Here is an 18,859-nt window from a genome sequence, read left to right as displayed (position 1 = left end):
ATTCAAAATATAGCTGACATTTTGAGACTATGAGGTAGATCGGAGTGGACACATGTACACTCTTTAAGCTGTTTAATTGTGTGTAAATCCTTAGTTTGCTGCACTGCAAACGTGGGGAGTGTCTCCGTCTGTCTCCATTTTAGCGTTCTGAGCGGCCACCCGAGTGCTTGGCAACCAGGCAAGCCAACTGAAGTAGTTGGACTACAAGCCACTTAGCAGTAGAGGAAATTCCATCTCTCTCTATGTGTGTGTGTGTGTGTGTTTGATTTCTGTGGGCGCGGCCCTACACTGTAGCTAACCCTGTCCAGGTCTTGCCGTTGGTTCTAATCCCACTGCTGTGGTCAGTTCCTACACTGTGGACCCACATGTGTTCATGATGAAGCTGGGTCAATGTTGACTGACTAAGGCTGGGTCTCTACACACAGCCTAATCAGCCGCAGGTCTATCAGTGGACACACACACACGCAAACGAGCATGCAGATACACTTGCACAAACAAATGTGGAAACACGTACGCGTCCGTGCACACACACACACACACACACACACACACACACACACACACACACATAGATTAAATTTACACTACCGGTAAGTGACTTGTTGTCCAACAACTTCAGCTAGATTGTCTGGTTGCCAAACGCTCGGGGTGCCGCACTAAAACGCTTGGTTAAGAAGGCAAAGCTTCCTGTTTAGTGGATAAGAGATCTGCCCGGCCCCACAGCCCTCAGTCTGTCATGATGAGCAGGAGTGTGTGTGTGTGTGTCTATGTGAGTGTGTACTGTATGCTCACGTAGACCTTTCTGTGTGTGTATTCATATATATGTACAGTATGTGCGTGCCTCAGTGCACCTTGTGTGCAAACAAAGCCGCCCACTGCAGGCAAAGTGAGTAAGCCTCATAGCAGGACTGATTAACTTCGTATTGAACCAAGCCTGTGAGCTTAACTGTTGTTCCCCTCTCATTGTTTCCACTGAGAAAGCCCCACAATCATAGCCTAGCTTGGGAAAATGGACTTCATGCATGTGAAGCCGCGGTTGTTGTTGTACTGTTGCCTTGTGGCTATCCTGAGAAACACAGAGGTTCCTAATGGCTTATTAATATTGAAACACAAGTCTTGTCAGTTTTATTGTGGATACAGTCTGGAAAGAACTCTCCCAAGTTGTTAGATACTCAAAAACTCATAGTCTCCAAACATGGTGTTGATATTGATGTATGAGTTTGCTAAACCCACCCTGAAGGAGTACTGGAAATCCTTAGTCCCTTAGCTTAAATGGTTCATCTTAAAAGAGGGAAAGTGTACCACTGATTTGTGCCTTCAGCAGAGCCTGCGGAGACTCGCGCTTAAATTTCTATCTCCAATCTTCCAACACATAATAGCATGTACCCGAGAAGCAATACCTTTGGAAGGAATGTTTTTCCATTTCTGTGTGAGAGCGAAGAGTCTTATTTCCTTTCCAGTTGAAAAACACATTACATCATGGCGAATTGTCTGCAGCCATATCTGTGGTTTACTTATCTCCAAGAATGTGTTATGTGCTATTACACATCTAATATGTTGCATATATACAGTTCCATTGATATCCTATGTGCGAGATTGTTTTCAATATCATGCTTAATGTGTTGCATACAGCAAATCCAGTGGTAAGTTCATCTCGCAACTCAGATGGCACATATTAAGCCCAAATCCAATGTAATGCCTATTTAGGATGTCTCTAAGTCAAACCATCTCTGTGAGGTCCTCCCAAACATTCCGTTTCCACTATTAAAGACCTTAAGCTGGGCGATCTGGTTGGCAGATGCTAAATATTACCGCTACCAAGTAAAGGTAAATCTAGCCTTTCATCGCCCCAGTAAATCTGAAGGGGAGAAGAGGCGGTTCGCTTGGGATTCATCACCCATTTATTTATTTGTCCCCCCCCCCCTCCCCTCCTCTCTCTTTCTCTCTCTCTCTCTCTCTCTCTCCTGCTTTTCCTTTTCCTTCCCAAGCTGAGAGCAGTCGATTGAGAAAAGAAGCAGAGGCGTGATCACTGTAAGTGTTGATATGGCAAGACTGCAAAAACTCAACTCTGAATAGCTTCCTGCACTCTCGGACAGTGACATATTTGAGTAAGACACTATTCCTGCTTTATATATTTAAATTTTATATTATTTACCTGTCTTGTAGCATAAGTAGATACATCAGAGCTAGTGTAGATCTGTGTTTCTTTCTTTTTTTGGCAACATCTTTGGTGCCGAGTGGTCACTGCTGTGGTGTTTCTGCACGGCACTTCCCAGAGATCACCTGTCAATCACCTGTGGCCAGTACTGTGACGTCTTTGGCATCACTTTATTTCGGTAGCACACTGTTGACTCCCAGCAATGCATCAGTAGCTATTCAACTGCCTATCAGCTGACTGTCAACAAGAACTTCTTTTTTTTCCCTCAAGAGCAAACCTCAAGAAGCAAGAAGCGAAATACATTGTTTTCACCTAAAGTTGTAAAGTAAAGGAACCTTTTCTAGAGACTTGGTGTGTGGCAAGAGTCAATAAAAAACAAAGAGTCATAAAAACACTTGTTAGGGTTATAGGACAGTAAGGCAACTGATACATATTAGGACATATATACATATATAGGAATGTGTTTCTCCCTAGCTGATAGTCAACAGATACTCAGTTGATGAAGTCTGTTGATTAGCACTTGAGATGACCCTTATTAGTGATGACCCGCATTACCTCCTGTGTGCCACTGGATTTTTAAAGTTTAAGTTTAAGTTTAGAACAGCAGATGTAAAAGCTTTCATGAACTGGGAAAAGGTTCAATGAATCACCACTGTGTTCACCACAGAGATCAGCAACGGAGAGTACCAAAACATTGGCTTTTTTTGGGGGTTTTCCTTGTTATTGACAGTCAAATGTACAGCGACAGTGACAACTGCATTGAACTTCATTAAATTTGAAAAGAGCAAGACGCTGAAGTATTTATTAAAGGCTCAGGTACCTGTCTTTTTGGCAGCGTGGTCGGGGGCAAACAGCTTAACAGTGACCTTGGGTAACATCCACTGCATCCAAAGGCTGACCTTCCCGCTGGTGCCACCGATGCTGCTGGTTTTCTGCTCCAGAGTCACCGTGTCGGAGAACGGACTGTCGTCTCCCGCTGGCACCGAGTCGCCCTAGGGAGCCAACCAGAGTATTGGTTAACAACTCACACATTTCATTTCATTTAAGCCTTATTTGAGCTGACTGTCACCCAAGACGCTGCCAAGAAAACAGGATCATAACAAAACAACTTCAAATACAGTACAAATTGGATGCAACCGTGGCTGCTAAGGTGGCTTGCTGAGATTTGAGGCACAAATTGGCACTACAACATGAGCTTAGAGGCTGTGGCATAATTTAGAGAAATTTGTTCAATAAAAATAGGACTTAAGTATTGTGCATTTTTCTTTTTCTGTCAGTTCCCATGAGTCACCAGCATCTCACATACTAGCTAACGAGAGTTGATGCTGGAGTAAAGTGTTTGTCAGGCCCGTGAAACCACACAGCCAGACAACAGACCAAAATAAGAAAGAACGTACTATGAAAGAAAAGAACACAAACCATTTTTTTCTTAAAACTGCCACCTCTGTCTTGTCCTGCAATTGTTAGTTTGTTTGTCTGAGTGCGTGAGTGTTTGCTTGTGCGTGTCCAACCACGTGCCTGATGTATCAGTGAGCGTATCTGTGCGTTTTAAAGTGTTGTCCCTGTGTGTGTAGCCATAACAAAGCATCAGCAAGCCTTAGAGCCTGTTAGTGCGTGGATGACATCAGTGTCTGGTGAGCAGAGCTGAGCGCTGTGGGGGGAAAAGGGCCATTGTGTGGAGCTGTCATTGGTGTTAACCCCAAACTAAGCCACCAGCACCCACATGGCCTGCTTTCACTCACATACGCCAGGACACACACATCTTGCAGCCTGGGAGAGGAAGGGAAGGGAAGGGAAGTGAAGAGAGGAGGCGTGGGCGGAGGTGGTGGGGGGGGAGTTGAGGTGGAGAAGCGAGCAGGATGCGGCGGAGGAGGCTGCCTTCTGTGAGCTCTCATCTCATTACTGGGGGTTTGGCAAGGCACAGAGGATGACAGCATTGGGGACATTTTTTATTTCTCTCTCTCTTCCTGGTGGATCTGTTTTCCAAACATGCATCTGCGTGGCTGATTCGGGGAGCGAGAAGCCTGCAAACAAACAATATGGCAATTTGCAGCTCCGGCGTTGTGGGGTTTCACTTTTTCCACAGCTTCTCCCATCGCAGCGTGGTAATGACAGATTGTGTCATGGTTATCGAGCCTGGCTGTGGTTGGTGAGGAGGTTATCAACCATCTCAATTAGAAACCCCACGGCTGCTGGGCTGATTACAGTGACTTAAAGAGGAACCAGATGAGGAAACTATGTCCCCGTTCAACAGCTGGGGGGAGGGAGGGAGGGAGGGAGGGAGGCCCCACGCTAATTTGCAAATTGAATTTAATCGCGAATTTGAGGGTGGCTGACAGCGGATCTCAATAACAACGGATGACAACAATATAAATAAATTAAGGATTATGCCGATTCAAAAATAGATTTCGCATTATATGGGAACCTCTGGAAACTGATGAGAAGCATGTGCTCCAAGAGAGGCACTGGCTCTCTGAATAAGAAAAATCCATAGTACCTCCTTAGGCATTTTCTTAAGATACTTTAATGCACTACAATTTAAAATCTATCAGATAAATAGAGAGCCAAGTGAATTATAATGATGAATTTACTGTAAATACTGTAGGTATGAACATTAGCTGGAGAACAATGAAGGAGAGGAAAAGACTGAAAGCTTTCTGTATTTTTGGCAGGCGGGGATACTGTCTTATATTATATCATAAAGCTATATATACATAAAGCAAGATATATTGTACAACTTTAAGCCACTCAAATGAACCTAAATACTGTACGTATGAACACAAATACCTAGAGGATAACAAAACTGAATCACATAATTCAGCTAGAGGTAGCATTTATTCCAATCAAGTGTCTAACAGTGTTATTACCTGTTTCCATGGAACCAAACAGTAAAGGTGTGTGTGTGTGTGTGTGTGTGTGTGTGTGTGTGTGTGTAATAACAGTGACTGGCAGTGAGTAACATGAGCGCAGTAGTAATGGTGCTCAGTCAGTCTCAATGAGAGATATCCTAGTGTCAACTGCCATTTGGGGACTAATTATTGTTGAGCTGGAGTCATAACACAGCACTCTGTGTGTGTGTGTGTGTGTGCGTGTTTGTGTGTGTGTGTGTGTGTGTGTGTGTGTGTGTGTGTGTGTGTGTGTGTGTGTGTGTGTGCGCACGCGTGTGTGTGTGTGGTTAAGACTGTTTAGTTTACAGTTCTGGCCAGTCAGTAGGATTAGGCCCTGTAATGTCATGTGTGGAAACAGGAGCCAGCCGCTGGCGGTGTGGGAAGCTCAGACCACTGTGTACTGTAGCGTGGTTATACTGGAGCATCGGACACCCAACTACTCCTGTTCCCCAGCCAGACCCACCGCTGTCAGTTTAAAACCCTCTATCTACAAGAGGACGATTTCACCGGGGTTAAGAAGAAAACAACGTATTGACAGACTGCATTTTTAGGACTTACGCAATTGTTTTTGAATGGATTTCATGGACCGTATGGCTCAGGAATTTTACCAAATTGTGAATGGCTTCCAACATTTGAGCAAGTAAATGCTACAGGAGAAAATAAATTGTGCTACTTGAGGTGCATTTCATTTAACTTGCCAAGAACCCGAGCAGCTGAAATTTAGGGTATCTGCAGGTTTCAGAAAATCAAATTTAAGACTTTTAAGAATGTGTACCGGGAAATAAATGTAAGACCAATTTAAAAACTGAAATAAAGAAACAAAGCTGACAAAAAAGTCTATTTGCAATTGAACAATTTCTGAAAATTTCTGAAACTATAAATGAGCATTAAATGAGAATTAAAAAAGGACAACATGAAATTAGTTGCTAAGGGAAATACAATCATTGTAAGATGAAAATATATGACCCTCAATAACTGTATTTATTTTAATGATTTTTAAGGCCTTACATTTAGAGTGAGATAAATTTAGTTATTTCTAAGATTTATTCAGACTTTTTAAGGACCCGTGGATACCCTGAACCTGTGTTAACATCATTTGCAAAAGTTGGAGTTCACTTTATTTTTTTTTTCAGTATAAAATGCCCCAAAACTCTGCCCTCCTCCCCTTCCCTCCTCCTCCCGTCAAGGTGAGGCCTTGAGGACCAGATGTGGCGGTGTGGTGTTGGCTTGAGGTGGGCTCTGCCACGTTCTTGAGCTGCCACATGGGGCCCCAAACACCACACATACACACACACACACACACACACACACACACACACACACACATACACACACACACACACACACACACGCACACTCAGAGGGAGCTATTTTCCCACACCTCCACACGCCAAGTTGTAAAGTATACAGTTTAATTCCTGGGCCTCGGCGCTGTAAACGGGCTGAGGAGTCGGGTTTATTTTCTCTGCAGAGTTTGTCTTCGCTCATCAGAGAGACCCAAACACTGGGAGAGAACGGCAGGCTGGGAAGTGTCAAGGAAGGAGGGAGGAAGAGAGAGAGAGAGTGAGAAAGAAGAGTGGAGAGGGAGAATGGTTTAGGGACAGGTGGAAGGATGGAGAGAGGTTGGGAAAGAGGGAGAAATGGGAAGAGGCGATGAAAGGAAAAAAAGGGGGGTTGGAGCAAAGTAGGGATGGATGGAGGGAAGAGAAATGAGGAAGATAAGGCATGACAGAGAGATGGAGGGAGCAAAGGAAATAAGGAGATGATAGAGGGGGGAAGGGAAGGAAATGGGAAAGAGAGGGGAAGAGAAAAGGAAGGGAAAGATTGAAAGGGTCAGGGGGTGCAGTGGAGGGAAAGAGAAGGTGGAGTGAGTGAATTGCAGAGGTTTTAGGGATGAAAAGTGGAAACGAGTTTGTGGAAGAGGTTCAATGATAATACCCGTGTGTGTGCTTGTGTGTTTCTAACTCTGTGTGTGATTGAAGAGTGAGCTATGGGAGTGTCGATGGTGCTCATTTTCTCATTGGAATACAATGGCCATTTAATAGCTAAATACGCTGGATGAGAAGAGATGGAGAGACATTCACTGTCTATGTTTTTGCTCTGCACTTCCCTGAAATCACTTTTCAATCGACAATGTGTCCAGGACTGTGACGTCTTGTTCCTTGGATTTTCTGTTGATGGAGTTTGAGTTTGAGTTTCTGTAGGTGGCGCTCTGTTCTTTGTCTGTTCAGCCATGGTGGCTATCACTGCTCATGCTAACGACCCACTTCTTCTTCTCCTGATTCCAAACAAACCGCTATTACTGCGGTCAGAGTGTGAAGCACCTACCTGACACCGGGTGTTTACAACAGAAAATATAAAAACTTTCATGAACTGGATATAGGTCGAGTCACGATTGCGTTATATCAATAGATGATGGAGTGGAGAGGTTTGGAAGGCGCAGTAGGGAGGTGATGGTGCTGTGGTTTGGGGTGGTTGAAGGACCAGGGGAGGGAACAGGAGGGAGGAGGATAGGGGGGTTTGTTGGGGAGACCGCTGCCACTACTGCTGAGACTTATCAAAACAGCTCCTGCATTCTTGCTCAATCACCCGGCCTCCCGGAGGACTAAACACTTCTACCAGTGTTTGTACTTAGGTAAACAGTGACAAGTGGGCTGTCAGGGGCCTCTGTGGCCTTGTTAGAGACGCACTACACCTCAGGGCCTCCGTTGCCACGCTGAGTCGCTGCCACTTCTCGGGGTCCACAAGTGACGCAAAAACACGCAGGATCACGCAGAAACAAACACAGGAAATAGATGCACATGGACACGTATAACACGCACACACGCATACACACACTTTATTGCCTCTCAGGGTGGTAAGTATGACGGTGACGTGGTGATCCCATGGGCCCCACATTGCTGACAGGGCCCTGGTGGTCAAAGAGCCTTAGATCCTGGGCTAGTTGCCACTGCTTAACACGCACAAACACACTCTCATCAGCCTTCGTTTCTATATACGCTATATTCCCATCACATACACTTACGTACATAGTCAGACACAGAAACACAGACACACACACACACAAAGGGCCCCTGGAGGTCAAAGAGCCCCAATCCCCCATGGACACCCAGCAAGCCGTTGCTGCTGCTACTGTACTAGACAGGAGAAAAAAACAGTCCTGCCACATTGCTTCAGCCTGGGATAAACATCACCCAGGGAAGGGAGGAAAAATAACACTGGCCTTTTTGTTGTTGCCCCCTAAAAACTCTGACTGTAATTTTTCCATTGGCTTTCGCACGCACTCCTGCACTTCATTCTCTTTCTAGGTTTGATATTTTATCTGAACAAAAAATGTAAATACAGGTTATTGTTTCCTTCAAATTAAGAAGCAGGTTTATACTCAATCAAGACTCAGCTTACACAAATCAAATGGAGATCACAGTCTATCTGGAGTATCTGTTATGGGTAAGAAAAAAAACCCCAGTAAGAAACATGAGGCCTGATCGGATTTTTCCAGCAACGAAAAATGCTTCCCAAACAGAGCAGGATTTTTTTTTTTTTTTAGACACAAGGCATGTGTTAGCACTAACTCGACCACTCAAAACTCAAACTCAAAACAATATTTTATCTTAAAATCATAAATCAGCTGCAGGACCATGTATACAACAAAGGATTAAACAACATGTGGTATTGTATGACTCACAACACCTTGGATAACAAAAAAAAATCCAGCCCCATTTTATCCCCACAGAGCTGGAGTATGGTTGGGCGTTGACGCGTATTTGTAAGGTCTTTTTAAACAAACAAATAGCACAACATGAAGGAGCAATGCCAATAAAAATAAATTGTCTGACAATGATAAGCAAGTATGAAAAACAGCTCAAACTGTACTTATGATGGAATGAACCACAGTAACAGATGAAAAAAGCTAAGATAAATGAATTAATACACAAACAGAAATTAAAGAATGAATGAATGAACACTGAACAAATAAATACAAATTGTGTCCAGTCCCATGGGGCACTGGTGTATTCTATCTAATTATGAGAAGAGTGAAAACGTGCAGCTAAGATGTGCAGATTCAAAATTTTTGCAAAGCAAATTTTACGTCATTTAATTAACGAGATATGGCTAAATAAAGACATTACTGTTGAAATTGAAAAGTGAAGTGTCTCATCCTGAACCTTGACTGAACCGTATATGTCTCTTGATACCCATAGTGCCGTAGTAATAGACAAAGAAATGAATGAATATACAAATGAACAAGAAACACAGAATGAATAAATGTGTGAGTGTGACTGACCTCCGTTGGGGAGCCGAAGTCGGCGGAGGGGCTGCAGGTGCTGGTGTCTGGGGGGGCAGTGCCCGCGCTGCTGCGGACTGGGGAGGACGGAGCTGCACCAGCAGGGGGTTCTGGGATACTGGGGGTTTGACGCAGGATGCCGTGCCTCTGGAGACGAGCCCACGTAGAGCTCCAACTGAGGTAGAGCTCGTACAACAGCTGAACCTGGAGAGGGAAGCAGGAGAAGAGAGAGAAGAAGAGAGAGAGAGCAAGAGGGATTCATTTCTCTGTACTTGAAAGGAGTCACACCGCAAGATAGCCCAGCGCGGATGTGGGATTTTCACTTCAATCTCAACTTTTTGGGAGCCACATCTGGTGAAAATCCTGTGCAGAGTATATCTATCCCTCATTCATGGACACATGTTAATACGTGTAATTCATATGTGAGGCTATTTCTCACTATTCACAGACTAGACATAGCTTTGAGGAGAGCTTTGGGCGCAATGCCCAAACTTGACCATGGCAACACAGCTGAATACACTTTAAATACGTGAAACAAATATACAGAACACTATTACGCCATTTGTGTGCCTGAAAAGATAAATCTACCACACCACAAGTAGTTTTAATATTTGAAACCAGATTCAAATGTATTTTTGCCAAGGTCTGACTCAAACAGCTGCATCGGAGAGTTCTCATGTAGTTCTGACTTCTGAGGCCATTACCATGATTTGGCTTGGCAGCTTTGTAGTTATGTGACACTAAACCTAGTTAAAGTTGAGAGGGAAGGGAAGAGAAAGAAGGAAGACATATTAGGCAGAAATGGACCGCTCTCCATTCCCATTTCTTTCTCCGTCCAACTAAACACTCTCTTAGACTTTATGCTTGTCACTCAGGCGGGTCTCATGTCACGAAACTGAATGTGTGTGTGGTTGTATGTGTGTCCATATACATGTGTGCTTCTGTATGTGCATGTAAACACGCATGCTTTCATGTTTCTATGTGATTATTTGAAAGGCTAAGTGTGCTCATACACGTGCTTCACTGTACAAATTTGTTATCCATAACAACAAAACTCCCAAAGAAACACCCACAGAGGAAAGTTAAGTTGTGTCATCAATTTCCTCTGAAAAACTCACCACGGTTAGGAAAAACTGAAGGCTCGGCGTCAAGTGTTCTCTACTATTTATCATCTGTTCACATGAAAAGAGGCCTTAGCTTTAAACAACAACAAAGCCAAAAACAAGAGTGGAAAACATGAGGGGAGAGCAGGGGAATGTGATGTGATGCTTTCAGTTATTCATGCATTCACTCAGTGTTTTTTAGAAGAGAGCGAGGGAAAGAGAGGGAGAAAAGCGACGCTCTTTCACAGTGAGCTAATTTCTGGATTTCAAATGCTTCCCTTTTCCGGCCAAGTCCCCCCCCCCCCTCTCCGCACCACTGAGGGTCCCTCGAAAAGTAAAGGCACACAGACGCATGAACACACACACAAAATATCTGTCTCCAAGCTCCAAACACACTCTTACTCTACATTGCTCACTAACACACACGCACGCCTGTAAGCACACACATTACAGAGAAGCCTTCCATAAATAAGCATAAATCAAATGAAAAGCAGCACAATACATTACAGCTGGACCATTTCAAACATGTCCAGGAAGAGCTGCTAACGCCGATCCAGCAGCCGTCCAGGGACAGGGCCAACAGCTGCCTGCCATACCCAGCCGACCTGCACTGACGGCAGGACAGGCACGGCTCCATGCTCCCCTCTCCGAGAGCCTGGGCCCTGGAAGTCCAACCAAGCACGACAAGGCCTACTGCACTGAGCAGCAGATGTGGAGGAAGAGAGAGAGGAATGCCGAGGGGAGAAGAAAAGGGGGATACATAGGGTGAGTAAAAGACAGAGAGAGAGGGAGGGCGAGAGAGTGAATGAGAGAGATAGATGAAGAATGAAAAAGAGAGAGAGGTTGTAGTGGGGAGTGAAAGAAAGAAAGGCTGGTTACGAGTCTTGGCCTTTTATTAAACATCACTTATCAGCCAGTCAATGACATCCACCAATGATATGATGGAGGTTCCTCTCTGACCACAACTAGTATCATGTTTTATTTTATTTGCTTTATTTGAAATGGCTAACTAGAGAAATCATTCCATTGTGGTGTGGGAGGATTTTACTCAACAGCTCCAGAGCCTGGTCTGAAACATACCTCACCTGCCTAAAGGAGCTGCTAATCTACAGGAATCTCATTGGACGGGTTTCACTGGAGAGTTTTAGTGTCCCATGGTGGTCTAACTGCTGTTTCAGAGGCTTTTTCCACCCTGGCAAGAATAATATTCTGGGGGAAACACTGAATACTTGTCATTTTTTGGCATGACAGAGGTCAAATTTAAAGATATTGAGTATCAACACATGCTTCAATCCAAAAATATCTGTATTGGCCTTCAAAAACTCATATTCAAACATAGTTGAGTCTCAATCCTACACTGGTACACAGGAACACTTTCCAATTGATAATGCAGCCACTGAATATCAATTAAATGCAACAATCAAAAGATTTCTGAAAATGTGTGTACAAGCATAGGGGCTCCCATCCTCCCTCCATCCTTTCATCTGTCTTTTCACTCAGCCTCTCGCTCCATCCCTACACACACACACACACACACACACACACACACACACACACATGCACCCACATGCAATTTTGTATAAACTCACAGCATCACACAAGCACACATGCACACATACACACAGAAAGACCACAGTTCACGAGGTGGGGAAGTGAGCAGAACATTTGGAAGGCTGAGTTCTCCAAAGACCTGTCATCTGCAGATCAGGAGGCCTGCTAGGCTGCAGTAGTACGAACTGGAGACTGAACAGAGGCTTCCACAGTCATTCATAAAAACACACAGATGAAAGACGGGCGAGCATGCAGATGGCGAGCGTTCGCGTGCCTTTATCTGAGTGCAATTTATACAGAAACTCCAAAGAACTGACATGTTGTTGAGTTTGTGTGGCAGCTCGATGTGTACGGCTTTGTGTGTGTGTCTGCATGTGTATTTATGGAACGTTATATAGTCGGAGCAGGCTGTTGTGATGTGTGTGTGTGTGTGTGTGACTGCTGTTTTCAAGGTGGTCCAGATAAGGCACGAGGGCAGCTCCTGACCTCGTCCTTCTACATCCTTCTCCATACAGGACATATCCATCACTCTCTCTCTCACACACACACACACACACACACACACACGGGAGATGAAATTATTACACTACAAGCACACCAGCCCTATTCCATGAGCAAGGTGCATGTGTTCCCTATTCCAGTAAAATGTAGTTTACTAGTTTTTCACGATGCAATCATGTAATATAATTGCAATATAATTGTTTATATTACAATGTATAATAAGAATATGGGAAAGACCCTCTTCCACTGCTGCCACAGTCCCTGCTATATCTGATGATGACTATGACTGTTAACGCCCCCAAAAAAGGACTGTTGCACTCTGTAACCATAACTCAAGCAACTACTGCCACAAGGTGTGTGTGTGTGTGTGTGTGTGTGTGTGTGTGTGTGTGTGTGTGTGCGCCCTGTTCTGTTCCAGGATGTGACAGTTCACCTTGGGTGTTCTGGGTTGGGATGAAATGAGCGTCTGTCGGAAACATGCAACAAAGCTGGTGGTCCTGTGGTCGCTCTTTTGCTCTGTGTGTGTGTGTGTGTGTGTGTTTTTGTGTGAGTGAGCATGCACATTTGAATCTTAGCATACATCGCTTTTTCTCCCTCACTCATTAATAACTCGTCTTATCCCTTACTTTACTTCTTAATGCTTTTCTCATCCTTTCTCATCCTCTCAGACACACTAACTAACTTAACTTCTACCTTAGATACAGTTTGTCATTCACTTACTTCTCCTGTGGACTACCCTGGTGTTGTTTGGGACTCCCACATCCATTCAAACACATGCACAGATTTCACACACATTTGCACAGTCACACAGACAGACACACATGTACCCGCACACAGCTACACCCACACACAAATGTGCAAGCTCTGGCCCTGTTTCTTGTAGCTTGTGTTGTATTTATTATCCCTGCTTTTAACTGTTTTTCTGTCCCTTGTTTTCTGTAAAACACTTTGTAACAAACCTGTCTGTTTAAGGTGCGACTAGTAGCATTTTTGTTTAGACATTTACACACATTTACACATTTCCCATAAACCCTGTTGCTTCCTGTTGCAAAAACGTCAGACAAATGTAAAGTTAAAAGTAAAAACACGCAATGTAAAATGCAACGTAGAGGCCGGGAGAGGCTTCCAATCTTCTCGGCCTTGTTTGTTTGTAATTATACTAATGTTGAATGAAAACTAATGTGTTAATGATTTATTGATGTTGAAATGCTACACATAGCACCTTAAAAGCACTCTATAGTGAAACCTGACTCTACGTTCTCTGTATTCCCAACTCCTTTCATTTCACCCCCCACCTACTTAGCCTGCACCACCCCAACTCCTCCCTCTCCCCCTTCCAGCCTCTCTGGTATGCATGTGACAATCTCCTCATAGGACTCTGTGTTGGTGGCACTGACTGTGCAGCAACTGTGCAGCTCTCTGACATCCCCACATACATTCCCACAAATGGCGAGGCTAATTAGAAAGAGGACTCAGTGGTGTGAGGTCCCTTTTGTTCTGGGGGGGCGGTGCTCTGACAGCAGTTCTTATAGAGCTGCTGCACAGCTCTAATTGGTATTAGCTTATAACCCCCCTTAAGATGGAAATTAACCTAGAGGATGGAAAGGCAAAGGGGAGGTGGCAGGATGGGAGGACAGAGGAGCAGAGAGCAGAAGAGAGGAGAAAAGAGAGGAGAGCAGAGGAGAGGAGAGGAAAGGAGAAAAGAAGAATGCAATAAAACTGAAGAGAAGAATAGAGATGAGAGAAGACGAAAGAAGACAAGGACAGAGAAGAGCAGAAGAGAAGCCAAGAGAAGAGCTGAGACAGAAGAGTACAGAAGCAGAACAGAATAGGATTCAGAAGAGAAGAGAAGAGAAGAGAAGAGAAGAGAAGAGAAGAGAAGAGAAGAGAAGAGAAGAGTCGTTCTCATCAGATCCAAAACTAATAATGACTCATCTTATAATCGCAATAAGCTGGCTCTACCAGGCACAGGCACTGTATTTGAAAGGGAGAACAGAGGAGAACAAAGGATAGAAACTTTCCCCCAATAAAGGACTAACTCTCCTCATCTCTGGGAATGCTTTCACCACTAACAGATTAAGGCCTTTCATTTGTTTCTGGTACCAATTCTTCTCAATATCACCATGGCTCGTCACTGTGGTCGGAGACATTTAACAATGTGACCACTCAAAAGGTCGCCCCAATTAAGTGTTTACAGAGGAGCCTAATTCAATACAGCTAATTCAATAGAGAAAAAACAAAACATGTGTAATGGTACATGTAGATGTGATTATGGTACTGTAACAGTGCAATGAAAAACAACACGAAGCCCTAACCAGGAGACAAACATGTTCCGTTTCCAATCTGTCCATATTCATCATGCTCTGACCAAAAAACAATAACGCCCTGTAAAACAATGATGATGAGTCTTGGAATTCCCTGCCCGCCTTCACTCAGACCTCAAACCTTTTGACCAAAACAAACAAGGCATCGCTCTCTTGTTTACGCTTCCACTTTGCTGGAAATCATACTAGGTCAGAAGATGAGGCAGGTTGTTTATCTGAGTGACAATCTATATCAGTACAATGATGGTGAGGCAGAAAGGGCTTGCCATGAACCAGCGTGGGCCTGCCAGGATTCGTGTGTTCACTATTTCCAGAGAGGTTCACGAGGGCCTATGATACTAAGATGATGGACTACCCATCTGTCACGGCATTGGGATTCTCCAGATGAGCTGCATGTGTCAAATCCCCATAATGTTGCAACATGCTGAAGGCATTTTTGGGGTCAAAGTCTACAATAGTCATAATACTTGGAATATCATGGAATGGGAATTCATTCAGCGTGTGTGTACAATCAACCTCAACTCTGCTGTTAATATTTAGATACTCCACTACCTACCATTCTGCTATCTCATTGCCCTATTGCAACAAGGAATAAAGTAACTACAGAGTAAAACATTGTGTAACATTGAGGTATCAAGCCTGATTTTACTTGGCAGTACAGTTCCCATGGTGTTATATGGTACTTTCATAATAGGTATTGGAAAGGCCAGTAAGCAAATGTTTCAAGAGTATTTAGTAGTAATTAGTAGTATTTAGAGTAATTAGTCATTAATGATTGCACAACTTACTTCATAAATGTAGTACTGTTATCATGCTAATAGTTATTCATTATCACCAGAAATTACCAGTATTTAACTGAGAAATTACATTACAAATAGTTACTTGTTATTATCAGAAACTACCAGTTACTTTCTGATAATTTCTATGTAATTACACATGAATTACCCTGTCATTCATAAGTGCTACCACACTACTATTACTACTATTACTATTACTACTACTACTACTACTACTACTACTACTACTGATAATAATATTACTAATAGTAATACCAGTACTCCTACTAATAAAACATTATTATTAACCAATCAATAACTATTTATAGTTGTTAACAGTTAGTTATTTAAAGTCAGTATTAACTTAACAACTAAGTTAATGTGCTTCAGTATGTCTAGTTACTTAACTATTAAACTAACTGCGAGCTTCAGTACTGTCTAACTGACCTGTGGGTTGGAGCACTTGACTTGGACGGGCTGCAGATCAACATGAAGGCACACTACGAAGGAGTGTCCCGCCCCGGCGCCCTGCAGCTTGTGGGAGGTGACGGCCAGCGTGGACGTGCAGCCCATCGGCTCCAGCAGGCTCAGGCTGCGCTGCTGCCCCAGCAGAGTGTACACACTGAACTGACTCAGGTTTACCGTCCATGGGAAGGCATCGCCTGGGGAAGGACAGAGAGAAAGCAAAGAGGGAAAGACAAAATGTGACAAAAGAATGAAATAGTGGGAACAGAGGGCAAAAGGGAGAACGGGGAGATAGTAGAACAGGGATAGGAGAACGATGAGAGGGAGGCGAAGGGAGGAGGAATAACAGGAGGAAAATAATTATAAGATTGGAGGGTACAAGAACAAGGAAGTTGGAGAAACAGGGAGAATACAGGACATATTGAAAGGGAAGAGGAACAGAATAGGAATGAATAGATGAGACGGAGAAAATAATAAACCGGGGGAAAAAAGGAAGGGAAGGGCAGAGACGTGAGGGAATGAAGAGAAAGAGCAGGGAAGGAGATGGAGGTACAGGAAGATGAAAGAGAAAAGCAATGACATGTGAGAGAGGAGAGAGTGAACAGAGGGTTAAATACAGTGGGCTAAAAATACAAGCAAGATAAATCAATCACGCTCATTATCAAAAGCACTATGTCAACTCCATCATTCCTTCCACTGAAGTTAAAACCTTTAAAATCAAAGCCAATTACATGGGGTTAGACAGCTTTATGGAAAACATGAAAGGGGCTCTAAGGAGTGGTAGCCTATCCCTCAAAGGAGCTTCTACACCCAGTAAGCAGGCAGGGGACCCCATCAAAAGAGAATGTAAAACGAGGGCCTACTCCAAATCTGTGGGTCTAAGACAAGCTGCCTGACTGGGAGCGTTTGATTTAGAGTTGCCCACCCTGGTAGGAGCATCTGAGAGAGAGGGTGGGAATTGAGGGGGGGAACTTGTTCGCTAGCACAGGGCCATGAAGAGCACATTTCCCTTACGCCGTGGGCAGCACGCTTTGATCCAGTGCATTAAACATGAGAGATGAAGAGCTTTTCAAAGGGGAGGAATGAATTACTAAAAGCACGGGTTGTTAATTTTAACGGCAACATTGACAAGGCCGCTGATGTCACTGTTTTTGCTGTCGTTTTTCTTTTTCTCCTCTGTTTCTGAAATCTACATGCCCAATGCTGATGTCATTGGAGAAAAAAAAAAAGGACGATGCCCCTTCTTTTTCTTCTTCTGGAGAGAAAACACTGCACGACGGTCTAAGTGTTGGTTATGTCAACTCTACCAGGTGTGTGCACCACATGTGCAAGATCTATTTCTCAAAGCCGCCCTACTTAAGTTTGTTTGTCTTTTGTCATGGTAAATGAGGAGTAGTGGGTCAAAGGTTTGCTCAGTGTTGAAAAGGCCATAATAATAATGAATTCACATTATGTAGCCTATTACTATCATAAAACCATTCATTACATTTTATTCATCAATAAAAAAATCACTTGAAGTAAAACTTAACAAGACAGCTCCCACACACTGTATAACATTTCATTTTTTAAGACCTACAGTACATCATTAACCTATGAACCTATCATCAGCATTGTTTTTCAAGTGTTCAGACTTTGTTTTTTCATTCAAACTTTCCAATCAATCTTTTTAACATCAGTCAGTCAGTGGTCTCAGTGAAGCGCGTTGTGGTGTCTGCATGTTAAATCAATTCAAGTTGAGATTTGCTTTGAATGAATATGAGAACCTACCCTCCTCCAGAATGGGCTTGGAGACGACAAAGGGCAGCTCCTGCAGCGGCTCCATGTACCTGTGCCCAGCGCTGAGGACATTGATCTGGGGCAGGCAGACCACCAGAGTCCCCGGCATGGAGGCCTGGTTGTGGTACCAGCTGCGGACGGTGCCGGGGATGTCTCCACAGATGATGGTAGTCGGGGAGGGAAGGCTGTCGTTGGGCAGGAACACACAGCATGACTGCAGCTCCAACTGGAGGGGGGCAAAGAGAGATGAGGGACAAATGTTACAACACCAGTGTAATATGGTGGTTGGATTTCTGTGATCGTACAAAGGGTTGGATAGAGGAGTAGACCTGGGAATTTGAAGCATTTATGGTATGTTTGGTTAGGATCATGCAAAACCTTTAAGTTTCCACCCAACCGACGTGCCCTTGAGCAAGGCAGCTTCCCCAAAGTGCTCAAGTGGAGCTGCTCAGTGGCAACAGTAGAAGACTATGGTTGTACTGGAAAGCATCCAAGAGAGAATGTGTGTACAAATGTCAAGCTGGGTGTTGCTGGAAAAGACTATGCATGCTTAATAAGCCTTCCCTGAATTAAAAAAACACTTCATTCCACATGTAGTCATCAAAAAAGTAAAACTTTCTACATACTTGCTGCATTGCTGCTTCAGTGTTGCTCAACGCCTACGATGAACTGATTGGAAAATCTGTCTCTCTGTCTCCTTCCACCTTTCTCTCTTTTCTGTTCACTATATTAAACACTTGTGTTTTACAGGTTGTAATATTTGTTATACTGCATCATTATTATGTGCTATCATGTCTGTCTGTAACTTTCTGTTATGTTAAAAGCGACTACAGGATTTTTGAAGTAAGATTTAAGACTTAAGACTTTTTAAATGCCAGTTTAAATCAGATTTAAAACCAATCTTACACCCCCCCCCCTCCCAAAAAAGGGTTAGGGTCATTTGTAAGACCTCTAAAACTGTATTTAAGACTATAAGGCAACATTTAACTAAACTGAAGACATTTCAAAACTTTGAAATTCGATCATTCAACT

The 18,859-nt window shown here is 43.6% G+C and overlaps 1 protein-coding gene across 1 annotated transcript in view; it reads right to left on the bottom strand.

The window, feature by feature from the left end:
• LOC139641993 (intermembrane lipid transfer protein VPS13B) overlaps positions 1-18,859 on the bottom strand; it is a 333,765-nt gene that overhangs the window by 157,751 nt on the left and 157,155 nt on the right. The window contains exons 22-25 of the mRNA XM_071516677.1: positions 17,819-18,053; positions 16,034-16,248; positions 9,332-9,535; positions 2,979-3,150 (exon numbers count right to left, since the gene is read on the bottom strand). Coding sequence (XP_071372778.1) covers positions 2,979-3,150; positions 9,332-9,535; positions 16,034-16,248; positions 17,819-18,053 — 826 coding nt within the window. The remainder of the gene's footprint in view (positions 1-2,978; positions 3,151-9,331; positions 9,536-16,033; positions 16,249-17,818; positions 18,054-18,859) is intronic.

The sequence above is a fragment of the Centroberyx affinis genome, unplaced genomic scaffold (assembly GCF_046629955.1).
Source record: "Centroberyx affinis isolate AG114_WGS23_722 - 3 ecotype Tasmania unplaced genomic scaffold, CSIRO-AGI_Caff_v1 ptg000423l_1, whole genome shotgun sequence".
Classification (NCBI taxonomy): Eukaryota; Metazoa; Chordata; class Actinopteri; order Beryciformes; family Berycidae; genus Centroberyx; species Centroberyx affinis.
The sequence above is the reverse complement of the archived record's forward strand: the minus strand, read 5'-3'. Positions and strand labels throughout refer to the sequence as shown.